This window comes from Rattus norvegicus, chromosome 15, assembly GCF_021556685.1.
Source record: "Rattus norvegicus strain SHRSP/BbbUtx chromosome 15, alternate assembly SHRSP_T2T, whole genome shotgun sequence".
NCBI lineage: Eukaryota > Metazoa > Chordata > Mammalia > Rodentia > Muridae > Rattus > Rattus norvegicus.
Window position 1 is genome coordinate 55,427,722 of NC_141548.1, and position 22,501 is coordinate 55,450,222.

Below are 22,501 nucleotides of genomic sequence, written 5' to 3' on the forward strand. Positions count from 1 at the left end.
ACCCCATGAGTCTTAACTCAGAGTTGCAACAGGCTTGAACAAGCCCAGGCACGCCCAGATACCTAGGGCCGAGTCACCATTAAAACTAACAGACCATAAAAGGAAAGGAATACAGAACAGACTAGGAGTACCGGATCTGGCAGGAAGGGATAAGTCCCTAGCCCCCCGACATTCAGGACATCCCAGCCAGCACGTACTCTTACCATGTTACAACCTCATTTGAATATGATTCAAACCTGCCAATGTGTGTAGCTATACCTTATTACCTCATCTTGTGAAATAACCAATCATATGTGAACATGTCTATATGCCTCGTTTAAATCCACCAATCCCCGTAATTATGCATCTGCTTCTGTACGCCCGCTTCTGCTTCCCCAAACCCTATAAAAGCCCCATGCTGGAGCTGCTGGGCGCGCAAGTCCTCCGAAGAGACTGTGTGCCCGCAGGTACCTGTGTTTTCCAATAAACCCTCTTGCTGATTGCATCCGAGTGGCCTCGGCTCGGTCATTGGGTGCTTGGGGGTCTCCTCCTGAGGGAAAGGTCCTCTCCGGAGGTCTTTTCATTTTGGGGGCTCGTCCGGGATCTGGAGATCCTCCGCCCAGAGATCACCGACCACCCACCGGGAGGTAAGCCGGCCGGCATCTGTCGTGTCTTGCCCTGTCTTGTCTTGTCTTGTCCTGTGCGCGTGTTCAGTTCCTCTCAGTTTTGGTCTCAGATCTGGGTTTTGGTCGGAGGAGAAGGCCCAGGGCCTTCGGTGTCTCAGGGTTCAGGACCCTCAGCGCCTCCGTTTGGGCGGGTCAGAGAAGGAGCTGACGAGCTCGGACTTCTCCCCCCCGCAGCCCTGGAAGACGTTCCAAGGGTGTCTGGAGCCCGGTTCTTTGGGGCTCAGCCCGTATCAGAGGGATACGTGGTTTTGGTTGGAGGAGAGGGTCCAGGACCCTCGGCACCTCCATCTGACTCTTTGTTTTGGGTTTTACGTCGAAGCCGCGCGGTGCGTCTGTCTGTTATTTGTCTGATCGTTGGATTTGTCTGTCTAATTTGTGCCCTAATTTTCTTTGAAGCTACCATGGGACAATCGCTAACAACCCCCTTGAGTCTCACTCTAGACCATTGGAAGGACGTCCGAGACCGAGCACGTGATCAGTCGGTCGAGATCAAGAAAGGAAAATGGCAGACCCTCTGCACGTCCGAGTGGCCCACTTACGATGTGGGATGGCCGGTGAACGGCACTTTTAACAAGACCACTATTTTGCAGGTTAAGGACCTGATTTTCCGCCAGAAGCCGTACGGACACCCTGACCAGGTGGCCTACATTGTCACCTGGGAGAGCTTGGCATTTAGCCCTCCTCCTTGGGCAGAACCCTTTGTGGACCCGAATTGGCTTCCTGTTTCCCCTAAACCTGTTTCCCCGAGCCCACCTGACCCTTTGGTTGCTTCTTCCTCTCTCTATCCTGCTCTAACTAAGGAAGAGTCTCCCAAAGTCCCTCCCCCGAAACCTGTCCTCCCAGAGGACCCAAATTCCCCCCTTATAGATCTCCTGTTGGAAGAACCTCCTCCGTACCCTGTACCTACAGCCCCGCCAAGAGAAGAGGAAGTGGAGCCGCCTGCTAGACCTCGACTCGAGGCGGCCCCTTCCCCTGTGGCTGGAAGACTTCGGGGACGACGCGAGGTGGCGCCAGACTCCACCTCCCAGGCCTTTCCACTTAGACAAGGGGCTGGCGGCCAGATGCAATACTGGCCGTTCTCAGCGGCCGACATATATAACTGGAAACAACACAACCCCCCCTTTTCTAAGGATCCGGTGGCTCTCACCAACCTGATAGAATCTGTCTTGCTTACCCATCAGCCCACTTGGGATGATATACAACAACTTTTACAGGCCCTCCTGACCTCTGAGGAGAAGCAGAGAGTGCTCTTAGAGGCCAGGAAACATGTTTTGGGGGACAATGGACGCCCCACCTTGCTCCCGGAAGAGATCGATGACGCATTCCCACTTACGAGACCTGATTGGGATTTCACCACGGCTGAAGGTAGGAGACACCTACGCCTTTATCGCCAGTTGCTCCTAGCGGGTCTCCGAGGGGCGGCACGACGCCCCACCAATTTGGCTCAGGTGAAACAAGTGGTACAAGAGGCTGCGGAGACTCCCTCAGCCTTCCTAGAGAGACTTAAGGAAGCTTATCACATGTATACCCCTTATGATCCAGATGATCCAGGACAAATGACAAATGTCTCCATGTCCTTCATCTGGCAGGCAGCACCAGATATCAGGGCCAAGCTACAGAGACTAGAAAATTTACAAGGGTATACACTGCAGGATTTACTTAAGGAGGCAGAAAGAATTTATAACAAGAGAGAGACACAAGAAGAAAAGGAAGATAGAGTACGTAGAGAAAAGGATGAGAGAGACCGAAAAAGAAGCAGAGAGTTGAGTCGAATCTTGGCCGCCGTAGTTCAGGGTCAAGAGAAAAGGGGAGAGAGGGTGGGAGTTTGAAAGGGGCCAAAGCTAGATAAGGATCAATGTGCGTATTGCAAAGAAAGAGGACACTGGGCCAGAGATTGCCCTAAGAAACCCAGCGGGCTCCGAAGACACCGCCCACAGACCTCCCTCTTGGCCCTAGATAAAGATTAGGGAGGTCAGGGCCAGGAGCCCCCCCCCCCCTGAGCCCAGGATAACTCTTGAAGTTGGGGGGCAGCCAGTCACCTTTCTGGTGGACACAGGAGCCCAGCACTCAGTCCTCACCCAGGCCCCTGGACAACTCGGCGACCGGACGGCCTGGGTACAAGGAGCCACTGGCAGCAAGAGATACCGTTGGACTACAGATCGACGGGTTCAGCTGGCTACTGGTAAGGTGACCCATTCCTTCTTACATGTTCCGGACTGCCCATACCCTCTGCTGGGCCGTGACTTGCTTACCAAATTAAAAGCTCAGATCCATTTTGAAGAAGGAGGGACCCGAGTAACCAGGCCCCGCGATATTCCTCTTCAGATTTTAACCCTTCAGTTAGAAGATGAATATAGATTATATGAACCAGAACAGGACAAGCCAAAATCTCTAGAAATAGACTCTTGGGTCACGAAATTCCCACTGGCCTGGGCGGAGACTGGCGGGATGGGGTTGGCGCTCCAACAGCCTCCCCTAATTATCCAGTTAAAGGCCACCGCGACTCCTGTCTCCATTAAACAGTACCCCATGTCATGGGAAGCTTATCAGGGCATAAAGCCACATATCAGGAGGCTCTTAGACCAAGGCATCCTAGTCCCTTGCCGGTCACCCTGGAATACGCCTCTGCTACCTGTTAAGAAGCCCGGCACTGGAGACTATAGGCCGGTACAAGATTTGAGAGAGGTCAACAAAAGAGTAGAAGATATTCATCCAACTGTCCCAAACCCTTATAACCTACTCAGCACCCTGCCTCCCACCCATACTTGGTATACGGTCTTAGATCTGAAGGATGCTTTCTTCTGCCTCCGGCTGAGCCCAGAAAGCCAGCCCTTATTTGCTTTTGAGTGGAAAGACTCTGAAATGGGGCTTTCGGGACAGTTGACTTGGACAAGGTTACCACAGGGTTTCAAAAACAGCCCAACGCTCTTTGATGAGGCCTTACACCGGGACTTGGCTGACTTTCGAGTCCAGCATCCCACTCTTATACTTCTTCAGTTTGTTGATGACCTTCTTCTAGGGGCCACTTCTGAGACAGCATGCCACCAGGGAACAGAATCCCTCTTGCAGACTTTGGGGCGATTGGGCTATCGAGCTTCTGCCAGAAAGGCTCAAATTTGCCAGACCCAGGTTACTTATTTAGGCTATCAACTAAGGGACGGACAGCGATGGCTGACTCCGGCTAGGAAACAGACCGTGGCCAACATCCCAGCCCCAAGAAATGGCCGACAGCTACGGGAATTCCTAGGAACGGCGGGATTCTGCCGCCTCTGGATTCCTGGGTTTGCCGAGATGGCAGCCCCCTTGTACCCTCTCACTAAACAGGGGGTGCTCTTCCAGTGGGGGGCAGAACAACAGGAGGCATTTGATAACATTAAACGGGCCTTGCTGTCCTCCCCTGCCTTGGGTCTCCCAGACATCACCAAGCCCTTTGAACTATTTGTGGATAAGAAGCAAGGGTATGCTAAGGGGGTCCTAACACAAAGACTGGGACCCTGGAAGCGCCCGGTAGCCTACCTGTCTAAGAAATTAGACCCTGTGGCCTCCGGTTGGCCACCATGCCTGAGAATGGTGGCAGCCATTGCCGTCCTAACTAAAGACGCTGGGAAGTTGACCTTGGGGCAGCCACTCACCATCCTGGCACCCCATGCAGTGGAGGCTTTGATAAAACAGCCCCCTGACCGCTGGCTCTCTAATTCCCGCATGACCCACTACCAAGCCTTGCTACTGGATGCGGAACGGGTCCAGTTTGGGCCCGTGGTCGCTCTCAACCCAGCCACTCTGCTTCCTTTGCCAGAGGAGGCAGAACAGCACGACTGTCTGCAGATCCTTGCAGAAGTATATGGAACCAGACCAGACCTATCGGACCGACCTCTCCAGGATGCTGACCATATGTGGTACACCGATGGTAGCAGCTATTTGGTGAACGAGGAACGGAAAGCTGGAGCCGCGGTCACTACGGAGGACAAAGTGATCTGGGCAAGCGCCTTGCCTATTGGTACCTCCGCACAGCGGGCTGAACTCATTGCCTTAACCCAGGCGCTCAAAATGGCAGAAGGTAAGAGGCTGAATGTATATACAGACAGCCGCTATGCCTTTGCTACAGCACACATCCATGGAGAGATCTACCGGAGAAGAGGGCTGCTCACATCTGAGGGTAAGGACATTAAGAACAAGACTGAAATTCTGGCCCTCCTGGCAGCTCTGTTCCTACCAAAAAGACTGAGCATTATACATTGCCCAGGGCATCAGAAGGGACACAGCCCCGAGGCACGGGGAAATCGGCTAGCTGATGTCTCAGTGCGTGAGGCCGCCATGGGCACCCAAGTTCTGTCCTTAAAAGACCAAGATCAACCCACGTCTCCACAGCCGGAACAGACCGGTTGGCTCTACACCATGGAGGACACAAAGCTCCTACAGAAAATGGGGGCCGTTTGGTGCCCACAACTAAAACGGTGGGTCTACACAGGGAAAACAGTTATGCCTACAAAGATGACCTTTGAATTAATCTCCTACCTACATAAATTAACACACCTGGGACTCAAGAAGATGAAGACCCTCTTAAGACGAGAAGAGATTGACACCTACCTCCTGGGACAAGATCAGGCCTTGAGGGAGGTGACTGAAAGCTGCAGGGCCTGTGCTCAGGTAAACCCAGGAAAAGCTAAAATTGGACAAGGAGTCCGTCCCCGAGGACATCGGCCTGGTACCCACTGGGAAATTGACTTCACTGAAATCAAGCCTGGTATGTACGGACACAAATACCTCTTAGTGTTCATAGATACCTTCTCCGGATGGGTAGAGGCTTTCCCCACGAAACATGAAACGGCCAAGGTGGTGACCAAGAAGCTCCTCGAAGAAATCTTCCCCAGGTATGGAATGCCCCAAGTATTGGGGTCAGATAACGGGCCCGCTTTCGTCTCCCAGGTAAGTCAGTTGGTGGCCAAATTATTGGGGATTGATTGGAAGTTACATTGTGCTTATAGACCCCAAAGTTCAGGATAGGTAGAGCGCATGAATAGAACAATTAAGGAGACTTTATCTAAATTAACGCTTGCAACTGGCTCAAAGGATTGGGTGTCCCTACTACCCCTAGTCCTATACCGGGCCCGGAATACACCGGGCTCCCATGGCCTGACTCCCTTTGAAATAGTATACGGGACCCCACCCCCATTTATCAATTTCTTTGATTCAAACATCGCTGAATTTGCTAATAGCCCTTCCTTGGCAGCACATCTTCAGGCCCTACAAATCGTGCAGAGAGACATCTGGAAACCTCTAGCCGCGGCCTACCAAGACAGGCTTGAACAACCGACGGTGCCGCACCCGTTCCAGATCGGAGACACCGTGTGGGTGTGCAGACATCAGACCAAGAATCTCGAGCCTCGGTGGAAAGGACCCTATACAGTTCTCCTGACTACCCCGACAGCCTTGAAGGTAGACGGAATTGCGGCTTGGATCCACGCATCTCATGCCAAGGCAGCCCGACCTGAGGAAACGGCAGATCACAACATCGTGCCCCAGACATGGAAGGCTCAACGCACTCAAAACCCCCTAAAGCTAAGATTTTCACGTTGTTGCTCTTAACTGTCTTATGGACTAGGGGTGGGGCGAGTCTGGGGGCTAGCCCCCACCAGGTATATAATATGTCCTGGATAATAACTAATTTAGAGACGGGCTGGTCTCAAGTCCTAGCTAATGGTAAGCATGCTGAAGGAACCTGGTGGCCCCCTTTGACTTTCGACCTTTGTCAACTGGCTAAGGACTCCTGGGAGCATACTGAGCGGACTCCCCACAACTCATACCCACCCTGCAGACACTCTGATTGGTATACTTGTCCCGGAGGTAAGAGGACACGGGAGTGCGGAGGTCCTGAGACCTTCTACTGTGCTAAGTGGGGGTGTGAGACTTACACTCGAGGATGGTGGGGGACCAAGAAGGGGGACTTAGTGGCCTTCTCCCCTGAGACTCCAGGCGAATCTCGAATTACAATAGAATTCACGGATCAAGGTAAAAACATAGATTGGAAGGTGGGGCGTAGGTGGGGGATACGGTTGTATACCCCTGGCCAAACTAACCCAGGACTCCTGTTCTCCCTCCAACTGGTGAGAGAACGGGTCACACAAGAGATTGGTCCAAACCCAGTCCTCATGGATCAAAAGCCCCCTTCCCGACCAGCACCGGCACTGCCCCCGGTCGGACCCCCACTATGGCTAAACACCACTCAGAACTCCGGGGATATCTTGACAACTCCCTCCCCGACTAGGGACCCTTCCACACCGGCCCCTCAGCTGCTAGGAACGGGAGACCGGCTAATCAACTTAGTGACCGGGGCATACTTGGCACTCAATTATTCAGAACCTGACAAGACCCAAGAATGCTGGCTGTGCCTGGTCTCTAGCCCGCCCTATTATGAGGGTGTGGCAGTCATGGGGAATTATACTAATCAGACTACGGCCCCGGCCAGCTGCACAACCCTCCCTAGCCATAGGCTGACGTTGCCGGAAGTCTCAGGACAGGGACTCTGTATAGGGACCATACCCCCCACTCACCAGGTCCTCTGCGCTATCACCGAGAGGATCCCCACTGGAAGCTACTACCTAGCAGCTCCTACAGGCACCTATTGGGCCTGTAACACTGGATTGACACCTTGTATCTCTGCCGCAATCCTCCGCAGATCCTCAGACTACTGTGTACTGGTAGAAATTTGGCCTAAGGTCACCTACCATGGGCCCGAGTACATATACTCACATTTTGAGGGGCTGACTCGATTCAGGCGAGAACCCATCACCATGACCCTAGCTCTACTCTTGGGAGGAATCACCTTAGGAGGAATGGCTGCAGGTATAGGGACGGGGACCACCGCCCTCATCGAGACGGGTCACTTTCGTCAGCTACAAGCAGCCATGAATGCAGATCTAAAAGCTATCGAGGAATCCGTGAGTGCATTAGAAAAGTCCTTAACATCTTTGTCTGAAGTAGTCTTACAAAATAGGAGAGGGCTAGACATGCTGTTCCTTCGCGAAGGAGGGCTATGTGCTGCTCTAAAAGAAGAATGTTGTTTCTATGCAGACCATACAGGATTAGTGAGAGATAACATGGCTAAGCTCCGAGAACGCTTGGCCCAGAGACAGAAGCTGTTTGATTCCCAACAAGGCTGGTTCGAGGGGTGGTTTAACCGATCCCCTTGGTTTGCTACCCTGGTGTCCACCTTGATGGGACCCTTAATCATCCTCCTCCTAATCCTCCTCTTTGGCCCCTGCATTCTAAACAGATTGATGCAGTTCATAAAGAACAGACTCTCAGTCATTCAGACGCTTGTTCTCACCCAACAATACCAGAGGGTAAGACAACAGGAAGAGATTCCTTAGAATTCGATTTGAGTAAAGGATTTTACTCAAGTCTAAAAGAAAATGGGGGAAAATGAAAGACCCACCCCATGAGTCTTAACTCAGAGTTGCAACAGGCTTGAACAAGCCCAGGCACGCCCAGATACCTAGGGCCGAGTCACCATTAAAACTAACAGACCATAAAAGGAAAGGAATACAGAACAGACTAGGAGTACCGGATCTGGCAGGAAGGGATAAGTCCCTAGCCCCCCACATTCAGGACGTCCCAGCCCGCACGTACTCTTACCATGTTACAACCTCATTCGAGTATGATTCAAACCTGCCAATGTGTGTAGCTATACCTTATTACCTCATCTTGTGAAATAACCAATCATATGTGAACATGTCTATATTCCTCGTTTAAATCCACCAATCCCCGTAACTATGCATCTGCTTCTGTACGCCCGCTTCTGCTTCCCCAAACCCTATAAAAGCCCCATGCTGGAGCTGCTGGGCGTGCAAGTCCTCCGAAGAGACTGTGTGCCCGCAGGTACCTGTGTTTTCCAATAAACCCTCTTGCTGATTGCATCCTAGTGGCCTCGGCTCGGTCATTGGGCGCTTGGGGGTCTCCTCCTGAGGGAAAGGTCCTCTCCGGAGCTGCTGGGCGCGCAAGTCCTCCGAAGAGACTGTGTGCCCGCAGGTACCTGTGTTTTCCAATAAACCCTCTTGCTGATTGCATCCGAGTGGCCTCGGCTCGGTCATTGGGTGCTTGGGGGTCTCCTCCTGAGGGAAAGGTCCTCTCCGGAGGTCTTTTCAATGGCAAACTCCTTCTACCTGACTCTTCTCCTAGGATCCTCTGGCTGGACCACTGGCTGGGTCAGATGTCCAGCCTTTTAATCTCCTCTGCCTAATCATTGGCTCTTCGGGCTTTTTATTAACTAATCAGAAATGATAGGAGAACATTCTTTACATCACATTGATGCAGGAGATTCTTCAATTTCTGTGACAATGCCCATGCCTGGACTGTAACTAGATCTTGGGGCACAGAACTTAACTCCTGAATACTCAGAGCACAAGACCAACCTCCAACACATTGCAGTCAACAAAGCTGAAAGGAGTTGGAGATCTGAAGAGCATCAGAGACTGAGAAGCAGAATTTGGAGTTTTCCCTTCTGGTTTTTATTTTGGTTTTAGTCCAATATTTCATCACTGTGCTCTCATTTGGAATGATGAGAACAGCACTATAGAAGAATTAGTACATGTGGCTTGTTAGAGGAAGTGTGTGTGGGGGCTTTCAGGTTTCAAAAGCCCAAGCCAGGCCCAGTGGCTCTCTTTCTCTTTACACTGCTTGTAGATCTATACCACTCAATTACTTTCCAGCACTGTCTGTCTGTTTGCCACCCTGTTCCTACCCATGATAATAATGGACTAAACCTTTCATTAGGATTGCCCTAGTCATGGTATCACTTCACAGCAACAGAACACAGCAGATGGAGCTAGACAGAAGGATATAGCCATACTTATAACTGACAAATTAGCCTTGGAGTCGAAACTAAAGAGATAAGCTCAACTTACTTCATATTGTTTTAGAAAATAACATAAAGAAGATATAACAATTCTACCTGTATATTGCCAAGCATCATTACACCAAGCTCATAAATCAAATGATTCTGGGCAGAAAATTAACCACCAACCTCAACACAATAATAATACGTTTCTTCAGCACTTATCACTCACCAATTAGCAAGTCATCTCAACAAAATGTCAACAGAGAAACTACAAATTTAAGTGACATTAGATACCTTCAGAATATTCTTCTTAAATCCTGCAGAATACATATTCTCCTCAGAAACTTTTATGAACATTCTCTGAAATACCATATTATCAGACACAAAGCAACATTTAACACCTACAAGAAAAATTCAAATGATTTCCTGTTTTCTCTCTGATTGTAATGGATTAAAGCTAGACTTCAAGAAAGGAAAGTTGACATGAAATATGCAATTTTGTGGAGGTAGAATGACACATACTGAATTATCAATATGTCATCAGGAAACAGCAGGAAGGACATGGAAAAGTTTCCAGCACTGAATAACAACGCAAACACAATATACCAGATACCGTGGGAAACAACGAATGTACTTATAAAAGTTTATACCTATAAAAAGCATGCCTTGAAATTTTAGTGTGATATTGTGGCTGGAGAGAAAGCTCAGTCAGATAACTACCTGCCCCACAAGCACAAAGATCTGAGCTCAGCTCTCTAGCACCACAAAAAAACCTAGGCATGGCAGCATGCATCTGTAACCCCTGGTCTGGAGATGAAAAGACAGGAACAGTGCTCTCTGGAGTTTACTGTCCAGACAGTCTAGTGAACCAACAAACTCTGGGTTCAGTAAAAGACCTTATCTCAGAATGTTAGGTAGAGAGTGATTAAGGAAGAGACCCAACATTGCACTGATGTAGAGGTCACAAATAACTTGATGGTGCATCTCGGGTTCCTAGGAAACAGAACACTGCATGTTCAAAATCAGTAGAGGCTGTATGGTGTGGTGCTTTGAAGAAAATGGACCCATTGGCCTACAGGGAGTAGTACAATTAGGAGGTGTGACCTTCCTGGAGAAAGTGTGTGTAGACATCTCGGCATCTTCCTAGCACCAAGTTTGCCTGCCTGCTCCCTCCCATGACGATAATGTCCCCACACTGTAAGCGAGCCCCAGTTAAATATTTTCCTTTATAAGAATCAACATGGCCATGGTGTGTCTTCACAGCAATAGAACACAAACTAAGTCAGGGGTGTTATAAGCAGGGCAAAATAAATAAATAAATAAATAAATAAATAAATAAATAAATCCGTGAAATTAAAACAAATAAAAAACCCCAATAAAACCAGAGTTGGTTTATTACAAAGAAAAGAACCTGACAAACACATAAGCTAACTAAAATAAAGAGTGAATAGATTTCAATCTATTAAATTCTATAGTATAGTCTATCACTGTCGGGAGTCCAAAAGGGTGGACCTCTAAAGCATCTAGCCATATCCAAGCTCAACAGGATGAGTGCATACATGTCACGCCAATTCTCTGCTTGCTCTGTCCTCTCCATTCAGTCCAGATCCTAGCCTATTAGCTAAAAGTGTCTTTCCACTTCAATTTACCCAATTAAGAAAATCCCTCACAGGCCTGCCTGCCAGCCAACCCCTGGTAGTCAAGCCCTGATCTAGTCAACCCCTCAATGAGACTGCCTTCCCAGTTGATTCTACATTGTACAGGTAGACAATCATAACCAATTATCCAGCAACCTTGAACAAAAAGGCCAATGCTAGGGCTATCACCATCTCCAATTTCAAGATAAACTGAGTGGAACTGGCACAAAATCAGAAATATAGAGCAGTGGAACAGACAAAGAGCCCAGATATAAGCTCACACGACTGCCACCAGCTGGTTTTTTTTGACAAAGATACCAAAAACATATGTTGAAAAATATACATCCTCTTCAGTAAGTGGTGTTACAAAACCTGGATATTCACATGTAGAAGAATAAAAGCAGTTTCCTATATCTCGTTCTGCATAAAAAATAATTATAAATGGACCAAAGGCCTTAATACATGACAGTCTGAGACTGTCAGAGGCAACACTTGGAGGTAACGGCACAAGCCAGGAGTTTCTGAAAATGATTCAAAGGCTCAGGAAACAAAACTAAGAACTGACAGGTAGGATTTCATAAATGGGAAAAGCTGCCTCATAGCGAAAAAAAGAAATCCAGTGAAGGGAGGTCCTACAGGATGGAAGAAAACCTCTGGTAACTATACATTGGACAAAAGAATAATAAAAGTTCATAAAATTTTAGAAGACTTCATGCCAAGAAACTAAATATTCCAATCAGTAAATTGGCTGTTAAATTAGACAGTTCTCAAAGTATGAACCACAAATGGCTAATGAATTAATGAATCAATGCAATAAAATTTCATCTTCAGATATCAGGGAAATGTAAATTAAAACAACACTGATATTCTATTTCATCTCAGTCCAGAAATGCTATAATTACAAAAATAGCCAGCAAAATTATTGGTAGGAATGCAAGAGGAAAGAAAATCCATATAAATTTCAGGAAGGCAAACCATTGTGGAAATCAGTATGGGGATTCTTCTAAAAACTAGGGTGTGCCATGACCTGCTTATAATATTTTTGGTTATATACCCCACAGATGCCCAATCACACCACAACAGAAATAGTTGTAGCGTTCACAATAGCCAACCAGGGTATCTGCCTTCCTGTCCATCAGCAGGTGAATGGACAAAGAAAACCTGATGTATCTACTCATGGATTTTTATTCAGCCATAAAGAAAGGAATTACACCATTTGAAGCAAAATGGATACAATCTAAGAGCATCCAATTTAATGAAGTAAGATTCAGAAGGACAAGTATCATGTATTCATAATGGATTATAGATTTTATATGTAGATAAATAAAGTTACATTAAGTTTAGATGACATAAAATAGAAGCAAGACTATCTGGGGGAATTAATAAAATACTAAGAGAGGAAAACAGGATGTAGGGGAGGATAATATTGAAGTCTCCTACATTAGCATTATAGGGTTAATTTATATTCATTCAAACAAAAAATGTTTATGTAAGAGACTGTTCTTTATTGTTATGGACCTTATTGGCATATATTCATTGTACATAAAGATATTTCACAAAGGCATTTTCATACAGATACATCATGTACTTCAAGGGAGCCGTGCCTATACTTGATTAGAATACACATTACAGCAGGGCTCCTCAGAAATTCAGTCTCCCCCATGACCCCACTGCCCTGTGCATGAGTCACTGTCCAAATGAGGTGAAAAGAGTTACCAATGCTGAGGCCTGCAATCTCATGACCACTGTGGCACTGTTCATAGCTAACTTATAGAATAAAAGAATATGCCACATACAGCCGAATAACATTGTATATAATAAGGGGGGAAGTGTTATTTGTAGCAAAGGTGGATGCAACTGGAGAACGTTACATTTTAAAAATATAGGTATACACACAAATCAGTACCCCTTGTTCTGTCTCCTATGGAAAACTTGATGATCTGACTGTACAATAATAATGGGGAGATTGCTAAGAGGAGATTGGACTTAATCAGCAAACACTTTATGCAAGTACTGTGTATAATAGATATATGGTAATAAAATTAAAAACTATACTGAAGGAAAGTATTTAACATATTCCTTCCCCCCAAAATCAGACAGAATAAGAAAATTCAACCTTAGTCTATAACCCATGGAAATATTCTTCAAAAGTAAAGGTAAAATAAAAATCATCCTCAGAAAGCAAAAAGAATTTATGACTAGCAGGCCACACACTGGATGTATTTAAAATAAAATAATTCATACAAGAAACATATGATAGATACCCAGACAAAATTTGGTTTTACAAAAAGGTAAAATGAGTATCTCTAACAATTATGTGGGCAAGAATATATATGTTTTCTCCATTACTGAATCTCTCTGAAAGCTAATTGAGTGTTCAATGAAAATAACAATATTTTGTGGATCTTGAAAGACTCGTAGTAAATTTAATAAGTACTTGGTAGCAGATAAATAGTAAACATTAATTTCCTGATGCCATAAAGGTATAATTATGAAATTTCTTATTAAACAATAAATAAAACTTCATGTATTTATTTCATAGAGCTCCTGTAACAAGTACTCCAACATAGGTAACTTGAAACAAAAGCAATTTATTTTCTCTCAGTTCTAGAGGTTAGAAGGGCAAGGTGTTGACAGGGTCATGTTCTCTCTGAAATTCTCAGAGTAATCCTTGCCACTTTTTAATGCCTCTTTGTCAGAAATTTGTGGCTTACCTTGACTCGCAGCTACATACTGGCTTTTAATTCCACACCACCCCAGTTTAACCTTATCGTAAATACGTTATATATACAGTGCTCACATTCACAACAAATGCACAGTCGTGGGTCTTTGGAATTAGAAATTCATCAAAACTTTTAGGAGGGACTATATAATTCAACTCATGTCAGTGTTTATTCTTTAAATATGTTTCCTTATTCTTTGAATCTTGATGTCTTTAGAGGATGAAAATATGCACAACAATAAACTACTTAATAGGCATATAAATTAACTAGGAATGAGAGTTACTTATGCACCTACAAGCACATTAGAAAGACGGGATTCACTATTGACATTAACATTTGTGGCTTCCTTAGATTCCAAGAACTTCTGAACAATTTTAATGAAAATATCAACTTCATAAAAGCTGTATCCCATGCTTCTCTATTTTTTATAGATAGTAGACAATAAACCACCAGTCTTGAATCTAGTGATAATATTATAATAAACCATCATTTTGAAAAATCAATATATTCTATTTGATAAGATGGGGAATTGTGGAAGGGTCCTTGCAGGCATGGAAAATGATCGGAAAAATATAAGAATGAAACTTAGATCAGTCTTGTTTTAGTAATTGGTGCTGGGCCAAGGCTTCTTAGAATCACATCCAAATCATTTTACTTCAGAAATATTTAAGCACAGCACAATTTGGGGTGAAAAGGGGAGTATTCAAAAAATTAACTGATCCCCATGAGTATAACAAAACTTAAGACATGTTTACATTGAGATTCGTTACAAATAGCATCTGGTTTCTTTCACAAGAACTTTTGACTCTGAGATAGTGCCCAAGATTTGCGTCCCAGGGAGATTGACTGTGCCACAAGATAGCCCAGAAGTCACTTAGGTTGTTGTAAAATACAAATGGCATCTCTCATGAGGATGAGTTTTATGGCCTAGAAGCGGTGCTCAGGGTTTTAATGGGTGAGAGTTTGAGATAAGTGAAACTCAAGTTCGGGAAGACACAGGCAGAGCAAGGTAACACAAGACAAAATCAATTGCAATTACTAGCTATTCCATATAAATTAAAAAACTTGCTGAGAAAGAAATCAGAGGAAAAATATCTTTTATAATGACTTCAAAAAAAATATACAGTGTCTGGGAATAAACCTAACTAATAAGATAAAAAAAATCTCTGGAGGTGGAAAGTTCTTCATTGCTTTAATAAAGTGGAGATGGCTATACTACCTAAAGTGGTCTGGGTCCAGTGCAATCCCCAGTAAGCAGAGGAAAATATTCATAATGAGAAGAATCCAAAACTTCATATACATGCATGCAAAGTAAGCTTAAGCAATAAAGCAAGATTATGGATTATCACCTAAAACAATCTCACAATAAACTACAGAGCCTTGGAATAAAAAAGAGCATGCTACTGAGTCAAAAAAGACTTCTATTCTAATAGAAGAAATGGGCCAGAAACAAAGCCATCATTGCAAGTAATTTGAGAATTATGTAATGAAAACTATTACTTTGTCACTAAATTTAAAGTAAATAAATGGCTGAAGAGAGAAGGGCACAACAGTTACCATCTTTCACAGGACCCAGATTTGCTTTCCAGCAGCCACACCAATGGTAAGCCATAGCGTAGACATAAGTGTCTAACCATCAGTATTCTCATTGCAGGGTTTCCAATGCCCTCTTCTGGCCTCAATAGTCACCTGTAGACACATAAATCCACACAGGCACACACATATACACTTACAAATAAATGCATATTTTGAAAGCTAATAATATAGTTTAATATTACATTTTAAATAAGAATAAGAGAATACAAACACATGCACTTTTATTAAAAATAAAAAGTGACTTTCAAATAAATTAGAAACATGGTAAAGGAACTGCTGCAATGGAACTATTAACAGACATATCTTGCAATAAATTAAAATTGAATGCAAACCATAAAGAAACAAAGATCTATGAAATTAAAAGAAAGCCTTAGGAAATGAAGAATTTAGAAAGTAAATAGTTTTACTAAGGATGATTAGTTAAGAAGATTGAAGAACTTAGAAATGAGATAAACACAAGAACTCTTACAGGTCTTATTCATCTTCATGCTTGAACCTTTTTAAGGATGTTAACTCATTGCCATTATCGGGTGTGAGTTTTCAGATTGAGTAGAGTGGGGTTTTTTTTTAAACATGAATAGTTGGAAAATTATTAACAATTAGTATATAATGTCAGGAAGACACATTGTTTTATTGCTATGATTTACTTCAGTACTAGTAACATTTGCTTATGTTTTGGAAATGTGGCATTTGCACAGTGAATGCTGGCTATGTTTTCTGTGAGTTATAAACAGGAACAAGGATAACTCATGAAAATAATGACTTTATTTTAAAACTGTAAACCTTAAATGCAAATACTGGGCTATAGATATACAGAGGTATCTTTTGTAAAATACAGATGGTAGGGATCTATCACGATATCCTGTGTGAACTCAGGGAAACCCTATGTCTAAGATGGGTGATGACCCATCACCTCTTGCCCATCTTGGGTTTCTGCATAAGCAGCAAATGAAGAGTAGGTAGTGTCTTGAACTGTTGAAGTGGCGTTGACCCCAAACCAATACACAGTCCCTCAGCAAAGACTTGGAGATCACCAACTAATGGTTCTGAAGGCAATCTCAGTTCATTCATCATCTGACCACTAAGGTAAAAAATCACTGAACACATGGATAGCAGAGAATACAGACTGCAGTGTTACTCCAGCGAGGTCACACAATAAACAACAGAAGTAATTAGAAGAGCAGTGAAGCAGTATGCATGCTCTAAGATGGGAAGAGGGGAACGTGGCGTCTGGGGTTGTCACATGATATTATTATCAGCAACAAACACATGAAATGTTCCAAATAGCAAGAAAATACACCCCACTAAAAGGAGAAAGTAGAAAATAAAAAGTCTCTCTGAGGAAGCAGCTACATGGACTCAGGGAACCCAGTCTCAGTCAGCTCTTTAACCAGTGAACCGAACAAGAGCAAAATAACTCAAGAGTGCTGTCCACATGTAAGACACCAGAAGACAGAATACAGTTTTAAGAGAACCAAAGACAAATCCCACAGGTCAAAGTGTAACTGAGATTAAAGAAAAGAACTGCCTGCCTGGTTTAAGAGAACATTTAAGCAGGTAGAATAAAAGAAAGAAAAAAGAAAGACAGTAAACACAGATAAGCCTATTTAATATTTAACCTGAGGACCTTAAAAAAGAATATTAATTTATGCAATACTGGGTATACAATGTATAGGAAGAAACATGAAGATGATCATAAGAGAAGGTGCTAGAAACAATAATCTGAAGGTCTATGGAGCCCCACAAGCCAATCATTCAAATAAAAGGCAATATTTCTGGTACTGGGGTTTTAATTTGGCAGCAAATGGTACAAGACATTCCTACTGGTACAATAGTGGGAAGAACGTCATGGGAGTAACCAGGTAGGTTCTGATTGAATTTTAGGTTCCACTCCATAAGATGAATTCCATACCTCGAATCATTGTCAACAAAGAACTTGTGACTAGACAGGTTCTAGGTCCTAATGGGGAAGCTACAGTTATGATGTGAAATAGATATAATGTTAAACTGACTAATCCTAATGCCTTATGATTACATATATTAATATATTTCCTTATCTTCAGCAGAGAATTTTATATTTGCTTTGTTTGGTATTTAACAGTGACCTACAGCTAGGCAAGGTGCAGAGAGATGCTGTGGAGACCTCAGACCTAAGTGAGATGTCTATGTCACACACCTTCCCTCAAAGCTGAGAGATTTCATAGAAAAAGGCCTGGAAAGTAGTAGATGGCTACAAGGAAACAGTACTTCCAGATACAATCTGGAAATTGAACATATAAACCCACAGAAATATGACAGCAAGCATAGACCTGTGTAGGTCAAGCCAAACAAAACCTCATCATGGACAAGAGGAGGTAAATACAAAGCCCCTCTCCCCACCTAGCTGAGGACCTATGGCATTTAATGGCTGCTGGGAAAAGGATCCGTTTTCTTTAAGAGTATAACCCTAGTAGGTTGAACATGCTCCAGGGCAGGCCCCACACCAAAGAGTATTTAGGCAATACACATTGAACTTAATCAAAGAAATGTGGGAGGTAGAATGTAAAGTTGGGTTGGGTAAGGAGGCAGAGTCAATCTGAGATGAGTTAGGGAGGTTAACATGATCCAAATACATTGTTTGATGTTCTCAACAATTAATAAAATATAACAAAAAATGAAATTTCCCAAAATTATTTTTGAAAAGCTTAGTAAAACACACACACACAGACACACATACACACACACACACACACACACACACACACACACTTTCAATGAGCTCTAAGAAGAATACACACAAAAAAGATATACACTTAAGCCAGACATAAAATACACACCTATAATCCTAGCCTTGAGGAGGCAGAGTCAAAACTATTATGAGTGCAAGGATAACCTGGGCTACACACTGTGTGTGACCCTGAAGCAAGGAAATAAAAAGATCTATACCTAAAATCATTACTCAGATTTGAAAACCAAACACGAAGAGATAACCTGGACGCATTTATCATCTTAGAAAACATGGCTATTTCAAGTACTCTTAGATGTATCTCAGACAGGTACATAAAGTCCATAAAACTGAAAGAAAGTTATCTTTCTTACAGAATAGCAGAGAGCTTGGCAGAATTATGCTTTCTGTTAAAGAAGAAGGTGAACTTTGTAAAATGATTAATTTGGACATTTAGTAGCGAGGACTAAACAAACTGAGGTGACGCTGATGGTTTCTCCTTACTGTTCTGAATAAAATCTGAGAGGGAAGAGGTAAACTGAGGGAGTGTTGTTCGGTGAGTGGCAACCAATATTTGATGATTTGGGAGATTTTACAATTACCCAGATTTTGTAGTCTAGGACTAGGTGTCAGAGGAATCGCCACAAAATCTAGAAAGAAAATATGCGAAGAACTCTCTTGCCTGGTGACCAACTCACGTATGACCTGAGCAACATCCAGATGTCTCGGGATTGTATGCTAGGCAAAATTTGCTGATCTAGCAAGAAAGAGACTGAATCAACATACAATGGATGAATAATTGCTCCAAGAAAGAAAACAAAGAGTCCTTTCTATCTGAACGAATCTCCTGGATGAAGAGGGTGGGATTGTCACCTCCTGCATCAAGAGGCCAGGATACTGAACCTACGGTTGAATTGGACAGAGCACTGAGACAGAGGGTCATTCTCACATCTTGACCACCTATCATTTACCCCGGGATAGGCTTCAGACTTGTTACATGGCACAGTTTTCCTCTCTGATATTCCCTTTCTGAATGGGAATGATTACTCTAAACTGCCAGGGCCATAGCACCTGAGAAGCAAAGAAGATTTGGCCTCATTTCATATACTCACCGATGGAGAGAAATTTGCACCAGGAACAAATTCTACCATGAGGATCATCAGGACTGACTTAAATGACTTAAATGTAAAGACTCTGAACTGATGATCACTAGGTCTATTTTAGAGTTATTATTGATACTGGAGAGTTGACTATTCTTCAGACTGTCTCTTTTTCTTAGGCAACCAGATAAAATGTGGAAAGCTAAAGTAGAGGCAAAGGTTAACTTGTGTCCCCTAAAAGGACATATTGACATTCTAACACAATGTCTCAGGATGTTACCTTATTTGAAAGTTGGGTCATCCAACATGTAATTAGTTAATATGAAAGTCATGCCAGTGTACAATGGGCTCTGTGGTACGTGGGTGTCCTCCCTACAAGAGATTAGTGGTACATAAGGAAAAGGGTCACCTGACTGATGAGTTGGCAACCCATGAAACAAGATTGCCAACACAGGCCAGGATCTCTGGAAGGAAGGATTCTAAGAATCAGAGGGGAGTGACTCTGCCATGACTTCCATTTCAGACTTCCAACTTCCAAAATTGCAGATGAGCATATGCTTGGATTGGTAAGTCATGTACTTGAGGACATTAGGAAGCAGATATAATCCTATTTGGAAAGTATGTTTTAACAGCTATTTGAAATATTTGAATAACTATGTAAAAGATGAAATTGGATCCTGCCCCACTCCATATAAGAAATTAATTCAAGCTTGATCATAGGTCTGCATTTAAGATGTGAAGCTATTAATCCCATAGAAGAAAACAAAACCACCCATGACTGTGATGGCAACTGTTTCTTGTCCATGAAACAAATAGCACAAGAGATAGAGCAACTTCAGCCAAATTTCAAAGCTGAAATTGTCTTCAAAAATACTGTCAAGCATATAAAAGAGAAGCATAGAAAATATTTATAAGGCATGGTAAGGAACTTACACCATGCACACATATACACACGCGTGCGCGCAGGCACATACACACATGCACGCACACACACACACACACACACACACACACACACACCTTAGAACTTACAGATAAAGAACAACATAATTCATAATTTTTGAAGACAATTTAAACACACATTTTATAAAAATAATTATAAAAAAAGTACAGGGTACCTGAAGGATGCTTATAATCAGTAGTCATTTTAGATATAGAAATCAGTATTATGGCAAGAAAGAGAAGAAGAAGGACTGGAGTAGGCATCAACAGTAGAGCACTGGGGTAAATGTGAACGATCTGAAAATCTGATCCTCCAAGTTGGGGGATGAAATACTGTGGTTCTTTTGAAGAACAGTCTGACATCTCCATAAAAGGCAAAAATCATGTTATCACATAACCCACAAATTTTATGCCTAACTTTATACCCAAGAGAATTATAAATATGTCCACATTAGCATTTGCTATCATTTGTTCTTTTGACCTTGGCCCTTCTAACTTGGGTGAGATAAAATTTTAAAGTAGGTTTAATTTGCATTTCCCTGATGTCTGAAGATGTTGAACATTTCTTTAAATGATCCTTTAGCTATTTTGTGTTTTGGGTTGGTCTGGATCTGGTGAAAGGGGAATGGTAATTCATTGATGAATGGAATGCCAACTGGTGTAGCCAAAATGAAAATCGGCGTGGAAGTTCTGAGGAAAGCTAAAATTAGATGTGCCACATGATTTCGCTATACCATGAGTTGCTTACGCACGCAGCACTCTGCTTCCTACCATACAGATATTTGCTCATCCATGCTCACTGTGGCTCTACTCGTAATAGCTAGGAAAAGGAAACAGCTTATCTGTCCATCAGCTGATGAATATACAATGAAAATATGGTATATTTACACAGTGGAATATTATTTCAAAAGTAAATTTACAGATAAATGGATGGAGATGGAGTCAGCCATTCTTATTGAGGTAACCTAGACCCAGAAAGACAAACATCAAATCTTTTCTCTCATCTGTGGATGCTAGCTTTGAATCTTCCAATATTTATGTTTCATATTGAATACCCATAGAGGTCAGGGAATTACTAAGTTGTACTGGAAAGGTTCTTTCATGGGAGGAAAGGAAGATCACTAGTATAAAAGTATAGCAATACTGCATCAGAATGTTATTCTATGATGAGGGAGCAGAGGGCAGGGTAAAGGAAAGGATAGAGGTTGGAGAGAAATGACAGTATAAAGCTTTCAATAAAAGTCATGTGGAAATCTACTATTATAGAAACTTCCATATATAAATGTGTGTGTGTGTGTGTGTGTGTGTGTGTGTGTGTGTGTCTAAAGAACTTAAATTGAGTTACACTCTAACCCTAATTTTAACCCCCAACAAAAAAGAATCCCAGTACCAGGAATAGGTTCCTTCCTCACTGGGCTTTCTTGTCAAATGAAGTACTCTCCTTCCTCCCTCATTTTCTTTTTTTTTTTTTTCCGGAGCTGGGGACCGAACCCAGGGCCTTGCGCTTCCTAGGTAAGCGCTCTACCACTGAGCTAAATCCCCAGCCCCTCCCCTTCCTCCCTCAAACATTACAAACTATTGCCAATGTTATTAGTTACCCTCCAGAATATAACAGTAAGACTCTACTGCTGAAGACTTGAGCCACAAAACTTGAAGCATCAAGACAGCTCTGACCTTGAAGCCTCATCCCAACTGGCTAGGCTTCATGATGCTAGAAGTTTCTGTGAAACTACCAGAGGAGAAAAGCAATCAGAAATCATACCCAGTTATGAACTCTAAAAGCTACAACAATGACTGGCCTGGAAAGGTATGTCCACTTGTACAATAGTGGCACAAATATTATGGAGGTAAGCAACCACTATGTTATTGGATTTAAGTCCAATATCTAGCACTATTATCAGGCCTAGATTCTATGGCTTCACTGGTAATAGGTCATAGGGGAAAACCTACTGCTATTATTCTGCTAAGTGGACATAGTATTAAACCAAGTTCATGCACCATAGATTAGTGTATCAGCTGACCCTCATCAGAGAAACCTTTTATTATACAATGTGAAACCTTTCCATCATGTGTTTGATAAATATTTCCCAGGTTCCATTGCCAAGTACGTGTTGTCTAGATGCCTGCCTAGTGTTCATGAATGAAACGCCACTTTTTAAATTTGGTTTTGAGCATATGTATAGAATGCCATGATAGATCATAGTAATGCTATGTAATTGTCAGACATAGAAATGGTGGAGAGACAAAAATGTACATGTGAAATAAATTCAGTATTTTAACAGAAAGAGAGCTTATGGA

At 43.2% G+C, this 22,501-nt stretch overlaps 1 protein-coding gene across 1 annotated transcript; it reads left to right on the top strand.

The window, feature by feature from the left end:
* The first annotated feature begins 527 nt into the window (after positions 1 to 527).
* On the top strand, positions 528 to 6,490 carry LOC148001043 (uncharacterized). Its single transcript, XM_087586740.1, has 6 exons — positions 528 to 626; positions 1,062 to 2,304; positions 2,672 to 2,847; positions 4,462 to 4,662; positions 4,867 to 5,536; positions 5,882 to 6,490. The coding sequence occupies exons 2-6, from the start codon at positions 1,067 to 1,069 to the stop codon at positions 6,249 to 6,251; spliced, it is 2,655 nt and encodes an 884-aa protein (XP_087442866.1). The 5' UTR covers positions 528 to 626; positions 1,062 to 1,066; the 3' UTR covers positions 6,252 to 6,490.
* Positions 6,491 to 22,501: the final 16,011 nt, after the last annotated feature.